The sequence below is a fragment of the Myotis daubentonii genome, chromosome 5, assembly GCF_963259705.1.
Source record: "Myotis daubentonii chromosome 5, mMyoDau2.1, whole genome shotgun sequence".
NCBI classification, from domain to species: domain Eukaryota; kingdom Metazoa; phylum Chordata; class Mammalia; order Chiroptera; family Vespertilionidae; genus Myotis; species Myotis daubentonii.
The window spans coordinates 88,160,954-88,186,115 of NC_081844.1; the positions used below are offsets into that span (position 1 = coordinate 88,160,954).

Below are 25,162 nucleotides of genomic sequence, written 5' to 3' on the forward strand. Positions count from 1 at the left end.
CAATACAGGGATAATGTTTAGTATATTTTATTATTATTTTTTAAATATATATTTTTGTATTGATTTCTGAGAGGAAGGGAAAGAGAGATAGAAACATCAATGATGAAAGAGAATCATTGATCGGCTGCCTCCTGCCTGCCCCACACTGGGTATCCAGCCTGCAACCTGACATGTGCTCTGACCAGCAGTCGAACCATGACCTCCTGGTTCATAGGTCAATGCTCAACTGCTGAACCACACCGGCTGGGCTATTTTATTTATTCTAATTCTCAGTAACCCATGCAAGTCACATGTGGACATGATAATAATCTTCCCTATGTCTGTAATATACAATTTTTCAAAATCGCTACCACACGATGAGTCTCGCTCTGGAGTCAGTTGAAAGAGATTCTAACCCTGAGGCCTCCTACTAGAAACTTCCTGACTTTGGGCAAGTTATTCAATCTCTCTCTCTCTCATTTCACTTACTTATAAAATTGTAGCACTCATAGATTATCATAATGCTTGGTGTTTTAAGTGAAATGACATATGTAAATTGTTTAAAACAGTGCCTGGAATACAGGAATCTCTCAATGAACAATAGCTCATGCTATTATTTTCATAAATGTTCCAATTGATCTTCATAATAACACTGCATTTGAGGCTTTGTTTCCATTTTCCCAGGGAATTTTATTATTTCGTAGTTAATGGCTCATGCAGAATCACAATTAGACTTTTTAGAGCTAGGACCAGAATTCATGTCTCTTGTGTCCTACCATTTTTTTCTCTCTTTCTAATTATTTCTCTTATAAAAATGCTTTTCAATAAAGAATTTATCCTGGGTTATCGACTTCATGAGACAACACTTCTCTCAAAGCTTCTAACATTCCGTTAGTATTTATTGGTCTGTTAGAGGAGGGCCCAGAGATCATAACACACACTCTGCCTTCTTATTTTCATTACATCTCCAGTATGTACACATCAGTGTCCGTTAGGATGATCATTCAGCCATGCTTAACTGTATCTGTAAGAGAGTCTAGAAAATGGAGTTTTTCAAGCTGGGCATACTGTCACTCTCAAAAAAAAATTAGGGTTGTCTTAACTAAAAAGGAGACAATTGATTATTGGTTCGACAGGTACCATAATACGATAAGAACTGTGGTCTGAGAAGCAGATGGCCCCTTTCAAAAGAAAGTGACAGCCAATAGAACCCAAAAAGGTGCCCAGGGTCTGTGATCCTGCACACACTCTATAAGGCTCTGTGCAATTTGGCCCTGGCTGATCTCTCTGGCTTTAACTTTTGCCCAACTAATGCCCTCATTATCTACACGAGTTCATGTTCTTAAGCATGCCACGCTTTCTCTTTTATAGATCCTCTGCCTGGAAACTGCCCCCCCCCCACCCCCAACCACCACCACAAACCCAATCACCCCACCACACATATGCATGCACACACACCAGCATATATTTTCATCACCATACCATGCATGCCTATTTTGCCAGCCTAATTCAACTGTGCATTGAGGCCAGGGGACGCCATCCCTACCCCCCAAGTCCGGGTTCAGCTCCCTATCTGGCTCTCAGCCCTGTGGCCCTTTGTAACCCTACTGTAGCACCTATCACACTGTACTGTGTGTTTGTGAACCTGGCCAACCTCCTTCTCCCCCACTTCTCAAACTGTTAGCGCCTTAAAGGCAGAAACTCTATTCTATTTTCACCAGGTCAGGTTTGCATTTTTGCTCATTTCTGGTTGGTCAATTATTTGCATAGTAGCTGGCACCTAATGAGTAACCAATAAACATTTGTGGAATAAATAAATAAATTCAACTCGGAGTATTTCAGGAGTTCATAAGAGGGAAAAGATAGTGCCGACAGGCAGTAATAACAGTTATTGCAAACTGAGTGTTTATGAAATGTGAAGCATGCTGGATTTGGGGCTTTGCGTGAATTATCTTCTTTTATTTTTCCAACAACATGCATACCATTACCATGCTCATTTTACAACTGAGAAAGCTGAAGCTCAAAGGGGCTACTGCCTGAGGGCATATAAAACATTGAGCAGGGACTTGAACCCTGGCTGTTTCTACTCCACAATCTAAATCCTTAATTACCAGGCGATGTTGCTGAAACTCAAGTTGGCTGTGTGTTCTGAGAGGGCGCAGCAGCATGAAGCTCCAGGCCCCGGAACAGCTGTTAGGTAGGACAAATCTTGCTGACTCAGTGAAGGACATTTTATCTTGTCTGAAGGGAGCACGAAAAGAGAGAAAAGTGAAAGGCTTGGAGGGGTCAAGGGGTCTTTCTTTGGGGAAAGAGAGGAAGCAGGATGACAAATGAAATAAACTGAGAATCCGCATCAGAGCAACCACAGATCCCGTCTAAGACAGGCATTTCATCTATCAGCGTCATTCTGACAGCCGGCTAATGAAACATCTCTGGGGAGAGGGCTCCATTCTTGACGCAAAAGGGCCAGGGCAGGGTTCTGAAGCCCCTTCTCCACATGGGGTTCAGCAAAACCAGCTTCCCAGATGGCCTGCTAATCCCTGAAGCAAGCATTAACACCCACGTCCCACTGGAAAACAGGCAAAGGCAGCAGATTAGAGAGAAAGCAAGCTTAGCATAATACGAATAATGAGAGCTTACATTTATTGGGCACTTGCAATCAGTCTCAAGCAACTGATTGGTTATTTCCTTTAATCCTCAGAAAGAATATCATGCGATAGACATTATCCTCACATTACAGACATGGGGCCCAGGGATAGCAATTGTGCTTGTTACTTGCCTACTATATTCTAGCCTCTCTAACCTCTATTCGGCTGGAACTATCCTAACTACATGACCCAGGGCCCTTCACTGCCTAGTTTCCTAATAAGTTCTGCAGAGAGAAGGCAGAGAAAGCAGAAGAGAGAGCCAAACAGAGGGCAGCAGAACTTCCTTCCTGCTTCCCTGTCCCTGCAGCATCGCTCCTATTGCCTCCAGAATGCAGCCTCTTTGGGCACTTCCACTCCCAGTTTTGCCTCGTCTTCACAGGAGCATCAGGAGCAGCCAGGGAGAGATCCCTCTTCAGAAATCTGGGCGCCAACACTGCAGGGCAGCCCTCCGGGCACCTCCATTCTAGCAGCCCTTGCCTTTGTTCATCCAGCCTTGGATGGCTGCTGCTCCCTCTCGTTACTCTCTCTAGATTTACCTCTATGTTCCTTCTTGCTCTTTCAGTGTATTCTCAATCCTCTGTATTCAATCCCTCTATCTGAAGTACCTAGGAAGGTGTTTTTTTTTTATGACTGAATATGAACTGATACAAAGGTGTTAAATATCATGTCCAATGTCACACAGAGAGTAAACAGCATGGCAATGACTAAACCTAGTCTTTCCACAGACACTTAAACAGGCAGCTTTATTTGCTGGGGGTGGGGCAGGGAGCTAGGGCCACAGTAGATAATCGATACACATGGGTTTAAGATTAACCAATTTCTTAAGGCTCACATCATAATTATATTGTCATTAATAATGACATATGTGGATATTCATAGCCATTACTTCATATGATTCATAGCCATTAGTTCATATGATTCGGAAAGGAAATATATTATAGTGAAGGGTATAACCTTTGGCGTAAGATAGACATTAGTTAAATCTTGGTTCTGCCATACAATAGCTGTGCGATCTCTGGCACATTACTGAGCCTTGATGAAACTACGTTTTGTCATCCATGAACTCTGGTTACTAGAAATACCGTATCTACCTGATATAGCTGTTGTGCTCATTTACTTCATGTAATACAATACATATAACATGTCAAAAACTATGTGGGCTCTGAGATTTTATCTTACTTACAACCTAACCAGTTAGCTTGTTACTGTTTCATGGATGCTGACAGAACACAGGAGACTCCTGGGTCAGAGACAAATGACTTCATTACTCATGACAAAAGCATTAGCCAGAGTTTCATGTTGGTTTTCATACATTGCTCATGTTTCCCACGTCTCACGGGCATGACGCAAAGGGCCCGCCCGGCATGGATGCCTGCACACAGTGAGTTTTATAGGAGAACCCTGTGCTTGGGGGATTCACTATTTTTATAGTGCACTGAAGTAAGACAACCCTGTGTCTGGGGAAAATGTTACCTCATCTGTCAAGCTTGCTCACCGAAAACATAACCATGAGAAGCGATCCAGCTACAAAGGAGCCAGGGCTTTGCATTTTGGGGATAACCAGCAAGAACATGCAGAAATACTCAAAGGCCAGGGTGGACTGCCTCTCCCAACAAAATGACTTGGCAGATGATAGTTATTATGAGCCTCATAAAACCCAATCACTAAAGAATACTTGCCCCGGTTTATAGATGAGGGAACTGTCTCAGAGAAGTGAAATGAGTTGCTCAGTGGTTATGCCCTTTGGGGAGGTGGTGGTTCTGGGTTCCTAAACCAGAAATCATGGGCCCAAACCCCATGCGCATTCCTCTCCATCAAGATGCCTGTTTGTAAGGATAGTGGCGCATACATACCATTAGCCCAGGACTGGCTGCACAGCTTGAGGGGCTCAGTGTCCATATTTCTAGAATTCTTGAACTTTCGAACCAAAGGGGCCTAAATATCATCTGTTCTAGAGGGTTCCAAAATGTGTTTCCCAGGGACCTTGTGGGCCACTGAGCTTCCTCCGAGGCTAGCATGGGTGGGGGTGGGGGTGGGGCCCAAGAAGGGAAGGGTGGGGAAGGCCTCTGTCACTCTTACTGGGGTTATATATAAGATTGCTTTGGATTTTTTTTAAAAAGAAAGTTTGCTCCTAGAAAATCTCAGGCTTATCTCAACGGAATCTTTGTATTCAAGGTGAAGAAGCCAAGATGAAGGGATTTGGCCCAATTTACACAATGAGTAACAGAACCAGGTCTCACTTTTGTTCTCCTGGCTGTCAGACAAATGTTCTTTCCACCAGGCCGGGGGTGGCCTCAGATAAGTACAAGAGCTGTTATATAATGAGATGTACTTCGCAGAGCAGACAACACCAAGCCCCTATCAGGAAGCTACGCACTTTGAATTGCTGGCTAGACAGGACAATGATCTTTCCTACCAGCTAATGCAATACAGTGCCGGAAGTCAGGAAAGCTTGGTGTAACTCCCTGGTACCGTGGGTGATGAGCTAATTGATGCTCATTCATTCACTATTTCATTCCAATATCCATTGAGGGTCTATTATATGCCAGGGACTGTCCCAATATCCAGGGATACACTGTGAAAAAAGACAGAATTTGGAATAAGTTACTAAAACTTCCTTATTTATTCATGTATTCATTCAAAAATATATATTGAACACGCACTATATGTCATTCCCTGTGCTAGGTACTAACAGATGCGCCCAAAAGGCTCCCAGGCTAGTGGAAAAGAGGTGAACAAGAATCTGTACTACAGAATGATTCAATGTCAATCAGAGGTCATTTGGAAGAAGACAGATAACCTCACTGGGCTTTAAGACACAGGGAAAGGTCCCTGGAAACACTCAGGATGAAGCTGAGATCTGAGGGACAGAGAGCGTGAGAGGAGCCCAGTTACCTCAGCTAGAAAATGAGAAGACTCTTATCTCAGGGATCCTATGAAGGTCCAAAGAGACAGTAGTGCCCCAATATCTGTGGGGCAATATTCCAAGCCCCCCAGTGGATGCCTGAAACTGCAGATAGGACAGACCCCTATGTATACTATGTTTTTTCCTATACATACTTACCTGTGATAAAGTTTAATTTATAAATTGGGCACAGTAAGAGATTAAAAACAGTAACTAATAATAAATGAAACAATATGCTGTAGTAACTGTAATAAAGGTTATGTGTATGTGGTCTCTCACTCTCTAATAACTGATCTGATATCCCACACTGCTACGTGACTAATGAGTGGGTAGTGGACACAGTGTGGACACACTGGACAAAGGGATTCTCCCGGGCGGGACGGAGCGTGATGGCAGGAGACGTCATCACTCTACTCTGAATAGCACACACTTTAAATGTATCAATGGTTGATTTCTGAAATTTTCCATTTAATACTTTCAGACCACAGTTAATCTGAACTGAAACTGTGGAAATTGAAACTGTGGATGGGGGCAGGGGTGGGCAGGCACTGTATCCATGTGTCCAGCCTGGCACACAGAGATGGTGCTACGTGTTAACTTTCTGTCTCTGTCTTCATACACACAGGAGCCCACCCGGACTTTGTGTCTGTCTGTGGTCAGCAACTCACATAAGAAGAAATCTTTGTCTCCAGCCTCATTAGCATCAGGGTCTAAGCAAGTAACCAGGCCCAGACTCTGGCCTTGGAAAGGAGCCTGCACTGCTGGCCACTGCATTTGGGAATTTCCCCAATTCTCCTCCTAAAGTAGTTTCCTCCCCTCCCCCTCTCCTACCGTCTACCCTCCACCCCCACCCCGGCACCAAGTGATTTATGTCTCATTGAGGGCCTTTCCCCTTCGTAGCCCATCTGGCCTTCCTGCCTCAGCCTGCAGGGAGGGTGTAATCCTGTTTGCAGCTTTGCAGAGGTTTCTATGGAAATCATGACAATATTACAGCCACTGTGGAGCCGCATCCTTGCTGATTGAAGGAGGAGACAGACAGGACTTGAAAGGGGAAATTTGGAATTAAATATCAACAACCTAAGTCCTTAGAGACAATGACTTGTTTTCTTAAGGTTGTTCCTATCAACAGTAAAAACAATCACAAAGTACTATTGTTCTTATGTTAACAATAGGAAGACGGGTTATTTCTCAGATCCTCTGTGGAGACTACAGGACAGGCCCCAAGCAAGGGCTCCTGGGCAATATTCAGACATGAGAATCTCACTCATTGGTGGGATTACAAAATGAACAAACAAGCTCATAGATACAGAAAGCAGGTTGGGGGTTGCCAGAGGGAGGGGGAAGGGGGTGAAATGGGTGACGGGGGTCAAAGGGTACAAATTTCCAGTCATTAAATAAATCCCGGGGATGTACTGTACAGCATGGAGACTGTAGTTAATAATACCATATTATGTATTTGAAAGTTGCTAAGATTGTAGATTGTAAAAGTTCTCATCACAAGAAAAAAAAATCTGTAACTATGTATGGTGACAAATGTTTACTACACTTATTGTGGTGATCATTTTGCAATATGCATGTAAATACTGAAGGATTAGGTTGTACGCCTGAAATGAATATGATGTTATATGTCACTTCTTATATCTTGACAATAAATAAAACAAAACAAGGTAAAATAATTTAATTTAATTTAATTTAATTTAAAAGAGCAAGGTAAATTTTTAGATGGAGATTAGAGAATCGAGGGGTATATCTTAACCAACTGAATGCTTCAAATTTCTACCACGTCACACAGACCAGGCTACAACTGCATACAATTTGGCATGGTTTGTCAACTATTTTCTCAAATCATCACAAGAACTTTGTAAGGAATTGGGAAATAGAAATGCTTATTTCGGGAGGAGTGGTCAGCATCCATTAATCGTTCCCAAATGTTGAGACGGCAACAAAAGTGCCAGCGGAACTGGATGGACCTCCACTGAGGGCTTCTCTCCAGCACTGTTCCTGACTTTTGCTGTGACCCGTTTTCTTCCATGAGAATTTCATCTCTTTTTTTAATCAACTATGTTTTGAAGTTAACTTGAGCAGGATTCTATTTGTTGTAACAGAAAATGTAATGCCTTTCTTCAGTTTCAAAAGCAATGCAAGGCGTTTGTGGAAAATGTTGAAATGGTGCTGAAGGAATAAAAGAAAACACAAGTTACCCATTATCTCACTGCTCAGAAATATGCCACTGCGAAGATTTTGCCCAATTTCGATTGGATTTTTTATTGTGGCTGAAAGCATGGGTTTGGGAGGTAGGCAGAGTCCTGGCTTGGGCTCCTGAAGGCTATTTACCTTCTCTAAGCCTCTGTGTTCCTACCCAAGGAGTCGATCACGCCTTCCTTCAGAGGGCGGAGAGACTGAATAACCCAGGAACACATTCTCATGCCACTACTCTTCTACGGTAGCCTTTTTAAAAATCCTCATCAGAAGATATGTTTATTGATTTTTAGAGGGAGAGGAAGGGGGGAAGGGAGAGAGGGAGAGAGGGAGAGAGAGAGGGAGAGGGAGAGAGAAAGAGAGAGAGAGAGAGAGAGAGAGAGAGAGAGAGAACAATGTGAGAAACATTGACCCGTTGCCTCCCATACCTGACCCGACTGTGGATTGAACCCACAACCTAGGTATGTGCCATGATGGGGAATTGAACCTGTGACCTTTTGATTGATAGGATGATGTCCAACCAACTGAGCCAATATCACTTTCAATGTCTCTATACTATTTTATATGAATACACCATAAATTATTTATAAGCCTTGTTACTGGATCAGTTGTTTTATAAATTAACTATTATAATACAGAGAGTGACTTTTTATGATTTCTAGTCCTTCCTTTTGTTCCCCCCTATATATTATTCAGCAAAAGGGTTTACTAGTAAGTCAACTAATTTACCCAAATATACTGAGCACATGTGGCTGGGTGGACACTGAGGAAGGGCAGTCAGGAGCGAGCGGCGAGTGCCCTTACAGAGCAGAGCTACTGGGCAGAGTGAAAGGAGCCCTGGGCTGGAAAATAAAAAATTGGGGTCTTAGTTCCAACCTCTCAACCCCCTCTACTAACTGTGAAACTTGCTATCTAACCTTCTCTTTTCTCATTGTAACATAGATGTCATTATAATTCCTCCCTCCAATGTTTTTTTTGTGTGTGTGTTGTGTGTGTGTGTGTATGTGTGTGTGTGAACAGATTAACTTAATAAATGTAAAGTGCTTTAAAGAGTGTCTGGCACAGCACTATTCACAGCAGCCAACAAATACAAACAACCCAAATGTCCACCATCTGGTGACTGGATAAACTAAGTGTGGTGTATCTATACAATGGGATATTATACAGCCACAAAAAAGGAATGAAGGACTGATACATGCCACAGCATGGATGAACCTTGAAACATTACGCTAACTGACATAAGCCAGACTCCCCCCAAAATGTCACATATTATATGATCCCATTGATATGGAATGTCCAGAAATAGGCAAATGTATGGGGACAGAAAGCAGATTAGTGGTTACTCAGGGCAGGAGGGAGCGGGGAATGGAGAGTGACTGCTTCATGGTTACAGTTTCCTTTTGGGAAACGGAAAAGTTCTGGAACAAGATAGTGATAACTGCATAGCACTGTACATGTATTTAATACCACTGAATTGAACTTGAAATTTATAAGTTTTTTGTTATACATATTTTAGCATAGTAAAAGAATAACAACAACAAATAAAACAGTGCCTACCATATAATAAGCACTCAACAATTTCCATTTTTCACCCTTATTGCCCTCTGAAGGTCTCTATTTTCCCATTTATAAAGTGAAGGTGAGAAAATAGTGTTGAAATTGCTTCTAGCTCTGAGATTCCACAGTGTCGTTGGATGCATCTGCCTTGTGCTGGAGAAATCTTTTCGTGACTATCCACGTCCTGCTGTCTCCCTCCTCTGGCCTGACGGAAGCCCAGTGCCCTTCTCCTAAGCATTCATTTTGAAGCTGCCATCACCTCTTTAACATGATTTCTTCAAGTACCTGATGCTCTCTGAATGCTGGGACCCTGAAGAAGCTCATGGGGGACTCTCCGTAAATATCTATTGGACCCGTGAATGGATGGAAGGAAAATTGAATCTATCCAAAGAAACCTAAAACACTAATTAGAAAGAACATATGCACCTCTATATATTCATTGAAACTTTATTTACAAACACCAAGATTTGGAAGCAGCCCAAGTGCCCATCAGTAGATGAGTGGATAAAAAAAGCTGAGGTCCATTTACACCATGGGTTACTAGTTGGCTGTAAAAGAGAAGGAAATCTTACCCTTTGTGACAGCATGGATGGGCCTGGAGAATATTATGCTAAGTGAAATAAACTAGCCAAAGAAAGACAAGCACCATATAATTTCACTTATATGTAGAATCTAATGAACAAAATAAACTAACAAACAAAATAGAAACACACTCATAGATACAGAGGACAGACTGAGCTGTCAGAGGAGAAGGGAGTTGGGGAGAGGGATGAAAAAGGTGAGGGGATTAAGCAAAAATAACCCACAAAACTCATAGATGCAGACAACAGTATGGTGATTACTAGAGGGAAATGGAAGTTGGGGGAGGAAGCAGAGGGTCCAGGGGGGATAAATGGTGATGGAAGGAGACTTGACTCAGGGTGGTGAAGACAAAATACAATATACAGATGATGTATTATAGAACTGTACACCTGAAATCTATATAATTTTATTAACCAATGTCAAACCAATAAATTCAATTTAAAAAATAAATATTAAAAAAGAATCCTATATAATAAAAGCCCAATATGCAAATTGTTCCCTCAGGTGGTCATTTGACCAGGAGTTCAACCGGGAGACCGGGAGTTCGACCGCTCGCTATATGTGCACTGACCACCAGGGGGTGGCACGGAACATGGCAGGCGTCAGTGACACGGTGCATGGCAGTGGAGGTGCTGCAGGCCCTGATGTGCCCCAACGAGGGATCGTGGTGGGATGGTGGAGCAGGTGAGGAGGCGGCACCAGGCCAAGGTGGGGTGCCAGGCGGGGCTGTGGTGCTGTGGTGCTGTGGGGCTGTGAGGCTGGGGGCACAAGCTGGGGCTGCAAGGCTGGGGCATGAGCTGGGGCCCAATCTCCGCAGGCTACCCCAAGGGACCCCACCCATACATGAATTCATGCACCAGGCCTCTAGTTTAAAAAATAAAATAAAAAATTAATGAGAGAGTGAATGTGTAGCCAATGATTCTCACTGCATGCCTCATGCCCCAGCTGAATGGCTGACCCCTAAGTCAGATTTCCTGCAGTGAGCACACATCTTCCAGAAGGTAACAGACACATGCCCAACTGCATCCACCCTTTCCCTGCGAACGCCTAATCACACTTTGATTGGACAAGCCATTATCTCAGCTCCCAAAGCTCTACATTTGTAATCTATTGACATGTCTTAAGTGTAATCCTCCCTGTTCATTTAATCTTGTCACATTCTGCCAGCACTCCGAAAAGTCTCTTTCCCACCTTTGCCTCTCTTGCCTCTTCTTGCAGCTCCAAGCTGTTTGCTGCCTGCGCACCTCCCCTTTTCCTAGCACTCCCGCAAAGCCTTGTTTGAAATCTGGCCTCCTTCTTCCTCATCACTGGGACTTCCTTTGTTTATTTCTCTCCCACTGTTATTTCCAGGTTATCCTCTTCAACCTCCCCCTCTCTCCTGTCTTTGTTCTTCACAAAGCCTTGCCTACACTTCATAGACTGCCATTCTCAAATACCTTGCATTGTTCTCCGCAATATCAGATATGTACTTATTTTTAATTTCCTCCTCTAATCTCAGACATCCTGAAAAGGGGAACCAGTGCTCCTTGTTGAGTCTTTTAGATTGTTTTGGATAGTTACTATATCTACTTCAAATGTCTGAATCTTTTCATCTAGAAAAGTTGCTAGGACTCACTCTGCCACTCTAACACACACACACACACACACACACACACACACACACACACGCCCCTTTTCTTGTATTCAAGACCAGGGTCCACAAACAACTGCCCTTGGGCCAAATCCAGCCCTCCACCTGATTTGTAAATAAAGTTTAATTGGCACAGAGCCACCGTTCATTTACATATTGTCTATTCATGCTCCTGCTATACAGAGTTTACTAGTTGGGACACACAGCTTATGGCCCATAAAGCCTAAAATATTCACTATTTGGATCTTTATAAGAAAAGTATACAGACTCTACTTGTGCACAGTTTCTTAGCTGTCAGCATGCATTGCCAGATACTGCCTTCATTTCAAATCCCTCTCCCCATTTCAAACTCCCTGCTCCCCACCCGGTAACCTCACTGAAAAGTTCCCTAAGCGTACCACTGGCTGGCTTCCCGACTCTACCCTGGTGGTGTATAGGAAAAAACTGTGTCCCTGGAAATGTAGTCCCTCCCTACTAATTGTGTGAGGTGTCATCATTCATCAAGTGTATTTTTTTTTCCTTCTCACTCAATATCCATTTATCACACAGCTTTCCATTTCGTTAGTTTTATTTATTTCTAATTGACAGGATGTAGGAATATTACAAGACAACAGTCCCTCCCCAGCCCACTTCCAACTCAAAGTAAGCATTGCATCTTTTCTCTTTGGACACAGTTTATCTGCTTGAAATAAAATAATTGGTTCCGCCTTTGATAGACTGTCCAAAATGCGCTGTGTGTGGGCTCCAGGGTCTTGTAAACTGAGAATTGAACCCAATCTCTGCCACCATCCTTTGAATACTATCTGCCCTTGGTAGGCGCCTTCAAATCAGGCTGACCCCCCAGCAAATCATAGCACCCAACAAAAATTATCATTAGCTCTTGGGGCTTATCGTGACAATTGTCCTAGTCTAGGGGTGGGCAAACTTTTTGACTCGAGGGCCACAATGGGTTCTTAAACTGGACCGGAGGGCCGGAACAAAAGCATGGATGGAGTGTTTGTGTGAACTAATATAAATTCAAAGTAAACATCATTACATAAAAGGGTACGGTCTTTTTTTTTTTTTTAGTTTTATTCATTTCAAACGGGCGGGATCCGGCCCGCGGGCCGTAGTTTGCCCATGGCTGTCCTAGTCCCTCCTATTTCTTCCCTCCCTTTCTCTGTGTCCTGGCGGCTTTCTAGGGCCTCCTAGCTTCTGATGTTTTCTGCTTTAGCTACTGTGTTCACCTTTTGGACTTGACCAAATTCTGCTTTCCTATGTTGACTCTGTGAACCCCATCCTCTCACTCTCCAGAAAGTCCCATGAGTAGATACTTTATTTTGAATAATCCTCTTAGCCACATCAGTGTTAGGTGCCGGACCTCATTCGGTACCAATCGATGCTTAGCTGCCACCATAGCAACGTGGTGTAGCAGAAGCAATCAGACAAGTCCCAGAGCTTAAATCCTGACTTTTTCCAGTTGTATGATTATAGGAAGTCAACCTCTCCGAGATTCAGTTTTTCTTCCAGACTATGTAGATATATACTTATTTTGTGGCGTTATGGTTAGGATTGGAGACAGGAGTGCTTTGAATAAATAAGTACTCCATAAATGAAACTTTTCATTAGAATACACCTTCAACCTCATATGTGTGCTCCCAAGCCCATAAAATTGTAAGGGCTTATAATGTGAACTACTTTGTTACAGTAAATTTTGTTCTTTTAGTAGGTCTCCTTTTCATAACTTTAATTTTCTATCTGCAGGTAAGATTTAAAATCTTCTTCTTCCTATGTCTTTTACTTTGTCTCATCTGGCTCTTGTGGCCCCTTAATTTCATCCACAGTTAAGCAATGTGGCCCAGGCTGCACCCCTCGTTCTTAAAGAATTTATACAAAAGGCTTCCCTGCCTTTAAATGCCCTGGTGTCCTGCTTGTGAAGTTTCCTGTAGGAAGCAACCGTCCCATGCTCATGTCCGTGCAGGATGGAAAGGACCACACCACATGCAGTCATGTCTAGGAATTATCCATTGTCAATGGCAATGAAATGAATATGTACAAACATTTGGCTAGAAGGAGGTCAATCACTTCCTTACTCACAATAGCAAAAGTGAAATCAAAACTGAAAAAACACACCCATTAGTAACCAATTAAAAGGAACTAGTAATTACATAAGTGATACCTCACAGTGGAGTACTATAAAGCCAGTGTAAATTAGGCTTTAGAAAAGCACTGATTCTCTGTAAAAATGCCATAATAACACAAGTTTAAAAAGGTCATTTAGGGTTTCCAGTCTGGCATTAATGAGCTTAGAAGTTGCCACTCCATCTGAACAAGTAAAAATCTAAGCAAACTAACAAATCAATGGCTCTTCTTACTAGTAGGTCCAGCAGAAAGGTGAATTCACAGGGAAAACTGCTGCACCAAAAATTAGAGAGACAAGTGGATACAGAAAATCACAATTTTCCCGAGCAGAACCCCATAAGCAAACACTTTCATGGAAACCAACTGGGGTAGGAAAACCTGAACTGTAGTGGAAAAACTGCTGGAAACTCAGTGTGGACAACTCTGAGAGTCAAAAGCTCCAGAGGGACTCAGTTATCAGAGGGCCCTCACAGTTTTATGATCATTACCGCCAAGAGCGCTGCTTGTCCTCACGGTGACTCTCAGAGAAAGATCTCCTCCTGCCTCTGGAGGGAGGCTGAGAAGCATCGGGAAGTCTACAGTCAAGGGCCACGAGCTCGTCAAAAGTCCTAAGCATAGGGCTGCAGAATGCTTCCCATCCCTCCACGGCTTACCACTACATTACTAAAGGTCTATTTATTGGAGTTCATCGTACCTAGTACATTGTGTCCACATTTCAACAACAACAAAAAATTGCAAGGCACACTAAAAGGCAAAAAACACAGTTTGAAGAGAGTGAACAAACATCAGAACCAGAGTCCGACATGGCAGGGATGTTGGGATTATCAGACCAGTAATTTAGAAAAACTATGGTTAATATGCTTCCATGGGAAGAAGAGACAACATGCAATAACAAACATAATGTAGACAGAGAGATGGAAATCTTAAAAAGAATTTAAAAATGCTAGAAAGGAAAAACAATATAATAGAAGAAGAATGCCTTTGATGGGCTCTTTAGTAAAATAGACCCAGCTGAGGGAAGAATCTCTGAATTGGAGGATGGAACAATAGAATCTTCTAAAGCTAAGCAAAAAGGGGAAAGACTAAACAAAACAGAACAGAATATCCAGGAACTGTGAGACAACTACAAAAGGTGGGACATACACATAATGGTATTACCAGAGGAGAAGAAAGAAAAAAATCCAGAAGCATTATTCAAAGCAATAATGACTGAGAATTTCCCCAAAATTAATGACAGACACCAAACCACAGATGGAAGAAGCTCCGAAAAAAGGCAAAAGAAAAAAGAAAGAAAGAAAGAAAGAAAGAAAGAAAGAAAGAAAGAAAGAAAGAAAGAAAGAAAGAAAGAAAGATGCTTATACATATTATATTCAAATTTCAGAAAATTGAAAATAAAAAAAATTAAAAGAACCTATGGGGGGCGGGGGGGGGGGTTAGGGGGGGAAAGACAGCTTAGCAATAGAGAAGCAAACATAAAAATTACATCCAAATATCCTCAGAAATCATACCAACAAAAAGACAATAGGGTTAAATATTAATGTGGTGAGAGAGAAAAAAACACCAACCTAGAATTCTAACCTTGTGAAATATCCTTAAAACCTGAAGAAGAAATAAAGAATTTCTTAGATAAGCCACAAATGAGGGAATTGTTGGCAGCAGATCTACCTCAAAAGAAATGTTAAATGTTCTTCATAGAGAAGAAAAATGTTATAGGTCAGAAACTTGGATCTATACAAAGAAAGGAAGAGCACTGAAGAAAGAATAATTGAAGATAAAATATTTTTCTTATTCTTAATTGATCTAACAAAACACTTTATTCAAAATAATATTAGCAACAATGTATTCACTTATATATGTACATATGTACATGTGTATAGTGATGTATAAATCATATGAATAACAGCAAAATAAATTATAAAATACTTTGAGCTAAATAAAAGTGAAAATACAACATATAAAAATTCCTGGGATGCAATTAAAACAGTACTTAGAGGGAAATTTATAACATGGAATACATATATTAGGAAAAAAGAAAGACCTAAAATCAATAGTGTAAGCTTCCATCTTAAGAAACTAGAAAACGAAGATAAATTAAACCCAAAGTAAGCAGAATAAAAGAGAGAATAAAAATTAGAACATAAATCAATAAAATTGAAAATAAGAAATCAACAAAGAAAATTAACAAAACCATAAGCTGGCTCTTTGAAAAGATCAATAATTAATAAGCTTCCAGCGAGGATAACTAAGGGGGGAAAAAGAGAGAAAACACAAATTATTTATATCAGAAATGAAAGAGGCAACATCACTATAGTTCCCATGGATATTAAAAGGATGATAGAACAATATTATGAACAACTCTATGCCCACAAATTTGATAACCTAGAAGAAATGGACTAAATCCTTAAAAGACGCAACCTGCCGAAACTCACACAAGAAGAAATAGACTATCAGAATATACCTATAATTTATTAAGTAAATTTAATCAATAATTAATAATCTTCCAAAACAGACAGCACCAGGCCCAGATGGGTTCACTGGTGAACTCTACCAAATATTTAAGGAAGAAATTATACAAATTCCCTACAATCATTTCCAGAAGATAGAAACGAAGGGAATACTACTTAACACATTCTATGAAGCCAGCATTATCTTAATACCAAAACCAGACATATATTACAAAGAAAAGTAGAGGCCAATATCTCTCATGAACATAGATGCAAAAATTCTCAACAAAATATTAGCAATCAAATCAATCCAGCAATGTATAACAAAAATTAAATACCACAATCAAGTGGGATTTACCCAAAGTACACAAGACTGGTTCAATATTATAAAATTAGTGTAATCCATCACATCAACAGACTAAAGAAGAAAAATCACAGGATCATATCAATAGATGCAGAAAAAGCATTTGACAAAATCCAACACCCATTCATGATAAAAATTCTCAGCAAACAAAAAATAGATGGGAACTTCCTCAACTTGATAAAGAACATCTATAAAAAACCTGCAGCTAACATCATACTTATAAACTCAAAGAAACTGACACTTACCCAACTTCAAGACTTACTATAATGCTACAACAATAATCAAGACAATGTGGTATTGGCAAAAGAACAGACAAATAGATTAACGGAAAATAATATAGAGCCTAGAAATAGACCCATATAAATATAGTAAACTGAACTTTGATAAAGAAGTACAGGAAATACAATGTAGCCAAGATAGTCCTTTTCAACAAATGGTACTGAAACAACTGAACATCCAGAACAATCTAGACACAGATTGTATACCCCTAACAAAAATGATCTCAAAATGTATCACAGACTTAAATGCAAAACTACAAAACTCCTAGAAGATAACATAGGAGAAAAGCTAGATAAACTTGGGTATGGCAATGACTTTTTAGATACAGCACCAAAAGCACAATGCATGAAAGAAATAACGGGAACAACCCAATTTTAAAAGGGGCAAAAGACCTGAGTAGACATCTGATCAAAGAAGATGTACAGATGTCAAGTAAGCATACAAAAAAATGCTTCACCTTGGATGTCGTTAGGGAATTACAAATTAGAACAACAACAAGATACCACTACACATCTATTAGAACGACCAAAATCCCAAACACTGAGGATACCAAATGCTGGTGGCAATGGGGAGCAACAGGAACTCTCATGCATTGCTGGTGGGGATGTAAAATGGTACAGCTACTTTGGAAGTCAGTTTTGAGATTTCTTACAAAACTAAACATACTCTTACCATATGATCCAGTAATCGCACTCCTTGGCATTTACTCAAATGAACTGAAAATTTATGTCCATTCAAAAAGCTGTATGTGGATGTTCATACTATCTTTAGTCCTAATTGTCAGAACTTGGAAGCAAGCAAAATGTCCTTCAGTAGGTGAGAGGATACATAAACTGTAGTACATCTAGACAAGGAATATCATTCAGTGTTAAAAAGAAATGAGCTCTCAAGCTATGAAAAGACATGTAGGAAACTTACATGTGTATTGCTGAGTGAAAAAAGGCAATATAAAAGGGCTATTGATGACTATAATATTAGAACCACTGACTGTTATGGCTTTTGTCTTAAAGATTGCAGACTTACAAGCACTCATTTTATTGGGTGGGCAAGACGAGCTACTGGGGTACCAGGAAAAATATCAGGATTTCTATTTGTACTTATTATGCTATCTTTTCCTTTTTACTTTGTACTTTTTTATTTGTATTGTCTAATGGTCAAAAGATATCAACAGATTATTTGTGTATGTAATTTATATAGATGTACTAGAGGTCCGGTGCACGAAATTCGTGCACAGGTAGGGTCCCTAGGCCTGGGCAGCGATCAGGGCCCATCTGTGAGGCAGCCGGCGGGGCAGTCGGGGGGCCCCTCCTGGCATCCACCTTGGCTGGCCTGGCTTTGCCCGCTTGCCAGCCCCGACCCCCGCCGCCGCCGCCAGTTCCCTCCATTTGCGGGGCAACTGGCAGGGCAATTGGGGGCTCCTGCTGGCACCCGCCTTGGCTGGCCTAGGGCCTGTGGGCTGGGAGAAGCTCCTGTGTTGAGTGTCTGCCCCCTGGTGGTGAGTGAGCATCATAGTGACTGGTCATTCCGCTGTTCGGTCGATTTGCATATTAGGCTTTTATTATCTAGGATAGGTATATGTAATTTGCATAGAGGAGAAAAAAAAAATAAAAATGTCTAGACCATTGCCACAGTGACCATCTGGCCCAGCCCTTTTGCTTTAGAAAGGAGGGAACTGAAGCTCAGAGAGAAGAGAGCTAACTTGCCCAAGAAGTACAGCTGGTTAAAGCTAGGGTCTCCAAGCTGAGACTGCTAATGCTTTATCCAGGTAAGTTTTGTGTGGTTTGTTTGTTTGTTTGTTTCTGATGCATCTAATTGTCTCTTGGTGGAGTAGAGCTGTTTTTTGAATGCCTATGAGTTCATCTAAGAGTACAGATAAATTTTAACATCACATTTTCCTAGAGACTTAATTTTAAACAGGGCTTACACACCTATATGGGCCTTCTGCCTCCTCCCCAAACGGGAGGGCTGAGCTTCCCAGACAAGATGGCATTCTCCACAGCCAGAGCTCCTGTTCCTCATCAGCTGTATCCTCTCTCTCCCTGAAACACTACTAGAGGGATAATGCCCAGTGGACATAAATCACAAGGAAAATCAGCTAGAGGATCACTGACAGGAAAGCATCACAGACAGCCCCTGGCCATCTTAAACTTTACTTACAAGAGCCGTCAGCAAAACCCTGTCTCCAGGGACCATTACTTTGAGGGAACCCTGCCAATCCCAGCATTACTAGGAAGACATGCTTTTTATGAAGCTCAAATGCCTACTGTCAAACTAAACCAAAGTTCTGAAAGGTTTCAAACACTTCCGAGTCAGGGGAAGTAAACATGCTTCTAGATTCAGGTAAGCAAGCGCCTCTTTCTCTAAGTGCACACTCCCATGAGTCAGAGCAGCCTTGTAAAAATAATTTACATCCAGGATTTGGATTCTGAGGACTAGCCAGGCCTCTATAAACCTACACTTCTATGTGCATCTGTCTTCCCTTGTGTAGGGGAAGGAAGAGAACTCAGTGTTGCGGGATCCTTTTGAAAACGTATTGCCCAGGACCAGAAGGCACATGACAAACAGTCAAAAGTTAAGAGCCACATCTCATTTGTGTAAATTCTCTCCTCCAACACCCTAAACCCCTGCTGACTTCAGAAAAGAAACATCTTGCCCCAAAGTGGCCCCTGTGGGAAGCAGGGAACTAGAAATGACCCACGGCTCCTGAAAGGGAGTTATCAATACACACATGTAATCATAATGTCATTACTCTGTTTTCATTGGATGACAGAGCCTTTGCAGTATCATTTGCTCTTGGCCAACCATGTATCATAATTACATTCCCTTTAGTAATTCCTTCACTGCAAGAACAATGCTGGAAACCATCCTGAGAAGTGGTAGAAAATATGTACTTTTCACATGGAATTGCTTTTTCTGCACTTATTGTCAAAAAAAGTAAACAAAAAGTTTCCAGATCTTGCAATTGTAAATAACTCTGCAATAAACATAGGGATGCAAATATTCTTTCAAATTCATGTTTGGGGATTCTTCGGATATATTCCCAGAAGATTAAAATATATAAACACACACATACACACACACACAAAATCATTTGTTAAAACTCAGAAATCTGTATGCTTTAAAGGGTAACATTTTACATATGTAAATTATACCTCAATAAATCCAATTTTTTAAAAAAATTATAAACAGCCCTGGCCAGTTTGGCTCAGTGGATAGAGCGTCAGCCTACGAACTGAAAGGTCCCAGGTTCGAATCTGGTCAAGGGCACATGCCCGGGTTGCGGGATTGATCCCCAGTAGGGGGCGTGTAGGAGGCAGCCAATCGATGATTCTCTCTCATCAATGATGTTTCTATCTCTCTCTCCCTCTCCCTTCCTTTCTGAAATCAATAAAAATGTTTTAAAAAATTATAAACAAAAAGTTGTGTGAGCCACCCATGGAGGATTTTGGCAACATGAATGCCTATCATGAGAAAACTCTAACTATAAGATTTAATAAGGTGTTTACTGGTAGGTCCAGAACCACAACATAAACCCAGTCATATCCCAAACCTGGAACTTGGCATTCGGAGTATAACTCAGAAACATTTTTATACTTTTATTCTGCCAAACACTTTTATTATTTAATTCCTTCATAATTTATTCATTCATTAAACTCATTTTCCTTTGGTGGGAGCAATGAGTAGGTAGGTATGCTTGAGAGAGACAAAGCCAATTTTGAGTTTATGGAGACTTTTAAAAAAATCTATTTTGATAACTCTGCAATCAACTTGGAAGAATAAGGGTTTGGCAGCAACTGTTTCAAGGGTGAGCAACTGATCTCCAAGTGTCCTGAATGTGGGTTGGTGGCAGGATAGAGGGAGGTTTCCCCAGGTGTGGCGGGAAGGTCTGTCCTTGCCCTGCATTCTAGTAACGTGTCAGGAGCACGCACAGCAGCCAGGACCATTGAATTTATTTTAAAGAAAATACTGAATTTATTAGGTGTCAAATACAGAAATAAACTCATCTAAATAGGAGTGCAGAGAGCTCCCTTTGTTTCTCTAGGCCAGTGGTTGGCAAACTGCGGCTCGCGAGCCACATGTGGCTCTTTGGCCCCTTGAGTGTGGCTCTTCCACAAAATACCACGTGTGGGCGCACACACACAGTGCGATTGAAACTTTGTGGCCCATGCGCAGAAGTCGGTATTTTGTGGAAGAGCCACACTCAAGGGGCCAAAGAGCCGCATGTGGCTCGCGAGCCACAGTTTGCCGACCACTGCTCTAGGCTTTCCCACCACAACACCATAAAAACATTTTGCACACACACAATGGCCAGCAAAGAGTAAAAAAAAAGGCAAGTCCTCAAAAATGACAGATGCTCAGCATAAGGAGGAGGACGGGCCAGAGCTGCTGGTTGGGGGTCGAGCACGTTTTCCCTCGGTGCATCCTCCAGTTGTTTCTCTATCTAACCCTGCCGCTGGCCAGCCAGTGCAGTAATGATTTGCTCTGGCCAATGAAATGTGAGCAGAGGCCATGTTTGTGACCTCAGAGTGGGAGTTTAAAAGTCTGTGAACAATTTGCCACATGCTCTTCCCACCATGATTGTGTGGGCACAGAGCCTCCATCAGTTTAGGTCTCTGAGGGGCAATGATGAGCAGAGCTGCTCTGATAACCCGTGCTGGCCCAGTAGCAAGAGCAAGAAATAAACTGCTATTGTTTAGTTAAGGCATGGAGAGTTGGGGATTGCTTGTTACTGTAGCATTACCCAGCCTTTTCTGACAGATACATGAGCCCAGATGCTTAAAATCATTAAAATATTTCAGAATAAGGAAACATATTTATTCTTCTCTTTCCAAAAGTCAGAACTAAGAATCGTTTGTAGAGACTACAAGTAGGCAGATTTTGGCTCAAGTTTCTTAAATAAAGTTATTCAAAAGTTGCTTCATGAGGGAGAGAGCACCCTGAAAATGACAGTGTTTAAACAGAGACCAGATGATCATCTGGCTTTTAGGTAGCAAAATGAAGGAGCTTAATGAAGGAGGTTGAATGTATCAAACATTTATGGAGCACCTCCAGTGTACCAGGTATTTTAGTCGCCAAGGTAAATCCAAACACATAACCCCTTTCTTCAAGGAAATGACCGTCAAGTATAGAAGTAGATAACCTATGCCATCTTCTGTAACACTGTGATTCAACCAAATTAGAGGTAATAACATGTGCTGGGTGAAGCTGACAGCAAGCCCGAACTTACAAATAACCATGTGGCACTAGAAATCCTGCTGAAACTTGGGTTGTATTATTATTTTTCAATTAGGAGCCCAAAGTATAGGGTTGACAAAAGGAAGGAAAACGAGAGAATTGCTGGTTTTAAAGGAGGAACATTTTTCCTTTCTCTAGTTGCCATTCTTACATCTTGCAAACCAGGCATATTATCTGACTTACATCAGGGGTGTTCCAGCAGAGGGAACAGCACTGACTCACAACAATTGTCACTGACCTTTTCCAGCCTTTCTCCCACCCCTAAGAGTCAGGAAGGGATCATTTCAACGCTCACTAACTCAGACTTGAAGACAAGCAATGACCATCCTATTGGGCCATCCTTCAGTTTACCAATCAGCTGACACCCTTCCAGAAGATCTGAAATTTTCCCTAAAAGAGTATTTGAGTAGGGCCCAGAGAAATCCCATATTCTAAGGATGAGGTGAAAATCACAAACTGAGTGTTTCAAGGGACACTGACCTTATTTCCCAATGGCCGTTTCCAACAGGGCTTGCTTTTCCCTGCTGGTATCAATAGTTAAAGGTTTGTTTGTTTTTCTTAAACTTCCAAAAATCAAACAGTGGAGAGAGATGTGCTGGCCTTTCCCCGGCTCTCTGCCTTTTCATGGAAAAATATCTAAAACTTGGGTCAGCATTCACTGTAATTGCTCTGAGGCAGACATTTCCATTTCAGGTTATTATTCACAACAGTATTAGTGCAGAATAATATATGCAGCTGGATTTTGCAGCCATTATCTAGAGTCTAGATTCTGGACAAGGGTGACGTATCTGATTCCTATCGTCCCTCAACGGAAAAGCATCAGTTTGAACTTAGAATACTCCAGCCCTGCTCAGGCCCTAAATGTTCTGAACTACAGTTCTGATTTTCCTATGAAATCAATCAATCAGGACAAGCCGGATGTCAATGCCATGCCTCCAGTCAGTTCAGCGGGACCTAAGTTTCTCAAAATTACAGACAGAAGAAATTGGCTTTGGTGCGTGGAAGAGCAGCCGGGAAAACTTGCAGCTCGTGCTAGTCTAATGTGCACCCTTAACACGCTCGCCTATTTTTAAAAAATACAATGATATTCTTCCAGGGACAGCTGGATCCCTGTGGTACCCAGGCTTGTGCCAAGCTATCTATACAAATACACACTTCACAAACACAGATGTGAAATGTCCATTCTAGGACATGAGCGAGGCGTGGAGATTCGATTGTTTAGTCTGGTGGCTCTACACCTAAAAGTTTCAGGAAGAGAACCGATGTTCGAAGAGTGGGAGGGGAGAGGGCCCATCCTGTATTTTCATCCGGGCGCTATGGCGATGACCCCATTTTCCCAGCACCAGTCTGCTCTCTGCCCTGATGACCTGAGCTGAGATTGAAGGGCCAGAGTGGGAGCCCAGACAATTGTGTCTGGTTAGTCAGACGAGAGAAATCACTAAGCCTTCCCGGACTGGCCGGGCGGACACACCCACTCAGAACCAATGGCCCAGGGGTGCGGCTGGGAGGCAGGGGGACCCGCGCGCATTTAGATGCTGAAATTGGGGTCATGCGCTAAGCCAGGTCCGGGCGAGGAGGTCACGGCGGGCTCAGCGGAGGATGCCCCTGTCCTCCTCCCAGTTCCCTCCCAGTCCCCGATTCCTGTGCAAAGTGAGCAAAAGAAAGTTGCGCCCGGGGCCATGGCGCCCCTGGCTGCACCGGGAAGGAGGGCGGACGGAAGGGAGACCCAGGCCCCTTACCTGGTCCTTGGGGCCGAGGTTCTGCAAAACTTCCTTGCCGGTGGCGCTGCGGATCTCCACCCCGGTGGGCGCGGGCGGCGCGGGCGTGGGCTCCCGGCTCTCCTCCCGGCCTTGGCTCCTGCGCGGGGAGTCGCCTTCGAGCCCGGGTCGGCTCCCCGCGCCGCGGCCGCTGCCCTGGCTGCTCCGGGGGGTCTTCGCTCCCCGCTGCCCCACGCTCAGGGCATCGAAATCCAGCGTCTTGCTCTCGAAGGCGCCCTCCACGTTGCAGAACATGCCGCCGTACTTCTGCCGCGGGACCTGGTCCGTGGTGCCCGGCCTGGCCAGGTACACGGGCAGATCGTCTTCATGGGAGCTGTCCCAGCCTCTCCGGCCGGAGGCCATGGTTCCGGCGCGACAGGAGCCCAGCGGCTTCTCTTCCCCGGGGCGGAAAGGGCAGCCACCGGCCGCCGCGTGCGCCGAGCCTCAGGGATGGGGCGGGAGGAGGCGCCTGAGCCTTCGCGCCAGAGGCGGCAGTGCTGCGCCCGCCGCTGCCAGTCCCCCGCCAGCCCGCCGGCGCGCAGGGGCCGGGGCAGGGCGCGCTCCGCTCGGGTCACCGCTCCGACCTTAATGTGGCCTCGCGTCCTTGTCCTCCGCGTCCTTGCCGCCCATGGGAAGTAGCAATCCCAACTTGCGACGCGCGTGCACACACACACACACACACACACACACACACACGCACACACACGAGCGCGCGCGCACTCCCCGCTTGTCCAGCGAGCCCCAGATTCACACTCAAGAACTCGCCTCGCTCACACAGGCACACGCACAGGCTCCCTTGCCCACCCCAACTCCGAGCTTGCCCCGCAAACACTAGTCTTTCTGCCCGGCTCGTGCACTTGAACCTAGTTGGCTCAGGGGTCAAAGCCAAATCCTGATTTACACCCACACAACTGAGTTTTATCAGACTCAGTCCCAGACTTTGGAGTCCTAGAATCCCAGACTGGTCTCATCCTGATTTTAGGACTGTCTCACAATTGCACTCTCAAATAGAGAGCTCTTGAATTGGGGGGGAGGGGCGGGGGGAAAGAGGGGTGGGGGAGAGAGACCTCTTAATTCATTAGCAATCACAAAAGCCTATCATTGATTCACAGACAAATCTACACTTTCTGCATATATAGCACCCCAGCTTTTGCTTTTATCCACCCTGAATTCGCCCCTCAGACAATTACATTACAGATCACAGGCATGCATAATGAGTCAATATATGTGAAACAATTATAATAGTGATTGGCATATTTTCCCCAGCAAAATACTTGCAAAATACTCTTAATTCTCTGTCCTCATAAAACCGCACTCTAATACCTCACAAGCTGACTCAAGCTCAGATTTACCTCAGTCAGAAGCCTACATTTGGGCTCACACATAAACTCAGATTTACCTCAAAAAATGCACAACCAAAGATTTTGCCTTCCATGTTACCTCAGGTACATGAGGATTTTAC

At 43.0% G+C, this 25,162-nt stretch overlaps 1 protein-coding gene across 1 annotated transcript in view; it reads right to left on the reverse strand.

The window, feature by feature from the left end:
• DPYSL3 (dihydropyrimidinase like 3) overlaps positions 1–24,317 on the reverse strand; it is a 104,914-nt gene extending 80,597 nt beyond the window's left edge. Inside the window, exon 1 of the mRNA XM_059698791.1 lies at positions 23,683–24,317. Within this exon, the coding sequence (XP_059554774.1) occupies positions 23,683–24,063 (381 nt within the window). The 5' untranslated portion in view covers positions 24,064–24,317. The remainder of the gene's footprint in view (positions 1–23,682) is intronic.
• Positions 24,318–25,162: the final 845 nt, after the last annotated feature.